Below are 3379 nucleotides of genomic sequence, written 5' to 3'. Positions count from 1 at the left end.
ATGATTTTTTTCTTTGACTCTGTGTGTGTGTGTTGGAGGAGGCAGGGGGTTGGTGTGGCTGTATGGGGGCGGGGAATGTACCCAGGGTTTCTGTAGGGTCCGTCTCTCACCCTGGCTGAGTGGCCTGAATGGGGGTACTTAGTCTCCTCCCGGACAGACAGTACCTGGTCCTCCTCTTTGCTGGATCTGGGGTGATAATGTCCCCCACACTAGGGCACATAAAACACATTCTCGGATGAGAAAGTCTGAGAATTCCTGGAGCTGTTTTTGCCTCAGTTTCCTGGGATGTAAAAAGAGTCAGGAACTCCTGGTCACCCTTGGCTCACCCCCTTGCCCCTCTCTCGTTCTTCTTTCTGTGACTCTCTCAACGTCTCTCTCCACCGTTCTGCTATCCCGCTTTCTCTTGCTGTCTCGCCCACCAATGTCTTTCCCCTCTCTTTCTGTTTTTATTTCCATCCTATTGCCAGAGCCCCAACCCAGCCCCCTCCACGGCCACTCCCAGGCGGCGGCCTCCCTGTCCGCGCTCCCCAGGTCTCCCAGTCCGTTGTTCTATCTTGAATCGTGCTGGCCTAAGATCGCTTCCCCCAGCATCTGGCCCTATTGGGGGTGGATCTGCGCGCGACTTCGGGTCCAGGAACTGATCCCCCGCCCTCCCCTCTCCACCCCCAGAGGCAGAGAAGTACGCTAGCAGTGCCTTTGAAACCGTTTATTTTTCGTGCTCCGAGGGCGGGGTGGGGTGGGCGGCGCGCCTCAGTAGACGCCGGGCTGGGCTGGCTCCGCGGGCTCCGGCGCCGCCGCCAGCTGCACCAGCCGCAGCAACAAGGCCCCGCTCGGCCCGTCCAGCAGGGTCGCGTTGCTCCGGTCGCTGGCGCGGACGCGGCGGGGGAAGCCGATACCTTCCCGGCACTCGGGCTCGGTCACGCAGCTCTCTGCGGGGAGCACGGGTTAAGCGCGCTGCGGGCGCGCGCGTCTCGGGACCGGGCCCCGCTCCCCACCTCCTCCAGACTCGGACCCAGATCAACCCGCCCCCGGCCCCCGGCCCAGAGCCTCCCGGCTTCGGCCCCGCCCCTGCTCCCCTCCTTCCCCCCCTTCCCCGCCCCCGGCCCCCGGCCCCTGACTCCGCCGCGCTCCCCCGCCCCCGGCCCCCGCCCCGGGCCCCCGGCCCCGGCCCCGGCCCCCTGCCCTCTTCCCAGAGCCGCCCGGCTCCGGCCCCGCCCCCGCCCCACCGCCGGGGCCGCGCACCGTCGTTACAGCAGATGCCGGCGGCGGCGCAGCGGCCCCCGCTCCCGCAGGGCTTCTGGCCGGACTGGCAGGGCGACGGCAGGTAGTTCTCCTCTTGGCAGCGCAGCGCCTCGGCCGTGCCCACGAAGCAGCCCAGCTCGTCCCCGCAGCAGATGCTGGGCCCGAAGCAGCGGCCTTTGCCCCCGGGGCCGCAGGGGAGACACTGGCGGGAGGGCGGGGATGAGCCGGGGCCGGGAGGGGACCGGCCGGGGAGGGAGGGAGACCCTGTGGGGTGGGGGGCTGAGCCGGGCGGGCGAGGGCGGCCTGAGGAGCGCGGGAGATGGCAGGTCTCCCCGGCTCTCTTTGGGCCCAGAATTGGTCGAAGGAGGGCAGTCAAAAGCTCCTCCGTTCCCTCGGTTTTCAGATGTCTGAGGAAGAGCTGTCAATCACAGCCCTCAGCGTCCTTCCGCTTTGTTAAAGGGAACCCTCCTGCGCTATTTGGGGGAGACTTTCCCGCTCACCTCCGCGGCCTCCTGGTGTTCACCGTTCTCTCAGCTGCTCACTACCCTCCCCTTGAAGCAGACCTTCCCTCTGCCCTCCCTCCCCCGCCCGCTGGCCAGAACACACTGGGCTCTCCTTGCCCTGTCCTGACCCCTCTCTGCCCTTGCCCTGCCCCTCAAGCCAGTGGGTCTCACTAGGACCTTGACTTCTGCTAGTCCATCTAAGGACTGACCCTGAGTGGCAAGGATCTGAGCCCTAGAGGAGAGTATGAGGCACCTAGGTGACTCCAGCTTCCAAAGCTGCCGAGCAGAGGAAGGGTGGTCAGTGAGGGCTGCCCACCTTCCCACCCTAGTTTGTTCAACAGCTCAAAACTGGCCACTTGTGACCATGGCAGAATTGAGCATGGTGATTGGGTTTCCTTTAGTGCTGCTGAAGATGGATTAAGAGGGACTCACTGGACATGCAGCATGAAAGAACTGGGCTAGGTACCCAGAAGAACTTCCTTACAGGATGCTTGAGTGGCACCTCTCACTGAGGCAAGCTCAGGGCAATGGCCAGCTTCCGGGGGCGGGGTGAATGCTGGGGCCCATGGCTAGGAGAAGCTGGCCGCTGAATGGGGAAGGCTTCAAGTGCTGGGAGGACAGAGCCTCTGAAGCTCCAGCTGGTCCTGGAGGAGAGGCCCCATGGGCACAGAGAAGGCCTTGCTGCCCATTCTCCCTGCTGCAGCTCCAAGCCCAGGAACTAGGGAAACCTCTTGCCAGCATCCCTTCTCTGGTGGGGACAGTGTTCCAGAAGTCCTGCAACCTGTCCTAGCCTGCCTGACAGCCTGGTCCCCTTCGTCTGGCCATGCCAAGCCTCCCTTCTTCTGCTGGGCACTTCCCCTAAAGCCTGCTTCTCCCACGACTTCCCTTGCTAGCCCCTGCACGGTGGTGCCGTCCCTGGGCCTCTGCCCCTTCCTTGCAGCTCTGAGAGCAGCCGTGGTCATACCTGTCTCAGCTCCAGGTCGGACATGGCCCTCTTGCCGCCCCTTGGGCAGTTCTGGAAGTAGCAAGCGGAGGTGAAGGCCAGCAGGCCGAGGAAACAGGCGGGCAGTGTGGCGTCGGGCATCCTGGCACAGGTGGGCACAGTGCGCGGTGCTGCTCTGTGGACTGTGCTGCGATGTCTTTGCTGGCTGCCTATTTATGTCTGCAGGTGTTCCCTCTGAAGTGACGTGGCCGCCACCCCCTCCCCAGTGGCTCCCCAGGAGCCCGTGGCCTCCAGGTCCCCAGGCGTCAGCAGTGATTCAGGCATCTGGGGACGCACGTGGACCTGTGCAGGGGACGGTGGGGGAGGGGTGCTGGCCTCCAGGCTGTCATAGGCAGCGGTGTGGCTGCGGTGTGGCTGCAGTGTGACAGGAGCTGCCGCGGCTGTGATTGCGGACTCAGGGAGGTGGACAGACGGGGAACGGGGGGGGGGGGGGTCACCTGGAGACTGTCTCAAGCTTTCTGGTGTCCAGAAGAGGCTGAGGGTCAATAGGCCCTGTCCCCTGACACAGACCCCAGAGAAGGGGGCAAAGGGACCCCAGGGGCTGCTGTGTAAGGAGTAGGTCAGGCCCCAGCCCAGGAGTGGTGGGCAGGGGACAGTTGGTATGCAGGACCCCATCTGGGGGATTAGTCCC

The 3379-nt window shown here is 64.7% G+C and overlaps 1 protein-coding gene across 1 annotated transcript; it reads right to left on the bottom strand.

Moving 5' to 3' along the window:
• Positions 1-750: 750 nt before the first annotated feature.
• On the bottom strand, positions 751-2829 carry AVP (arginine vasopressin). The gene is made up of 3 exons (XM_068987569.1): positions 2710-2829; positions 1243-1444; positions 751-929 (listed from the first exon to the last, which is right to left on the bottom strand). The coding sequence occupies exons 1-3, from the start codon at positions 2827-2829 to the stop codon at positions 751-753; spliced, it is 501 nt and encodes a 166-aa protein (XP_068843670.1).
• Between the last annotated feature and the right edge of the window lie 550 nt (positions 2830-3379).

This window comes from Capricornis sumatraensis, chromosome 15 (genome assembly GCF_032405125.1).
Source record: "Capricornis sumatraensis isolate serow.1 chromosome 15, serow.2, whole genome shotgun sequence".
Lineage (NCBI taxonomy): Eukaryota > Metazoa > Chordata > Mammalia > Artiodactyla > Bovidae > Capricornis > Capricornis sumatraensis.
The sequence above is the reverse complement of the archived record's forward strand: the minus strand, read 5'-3'. Positions and strand labels throughout refer to the sequence as shown.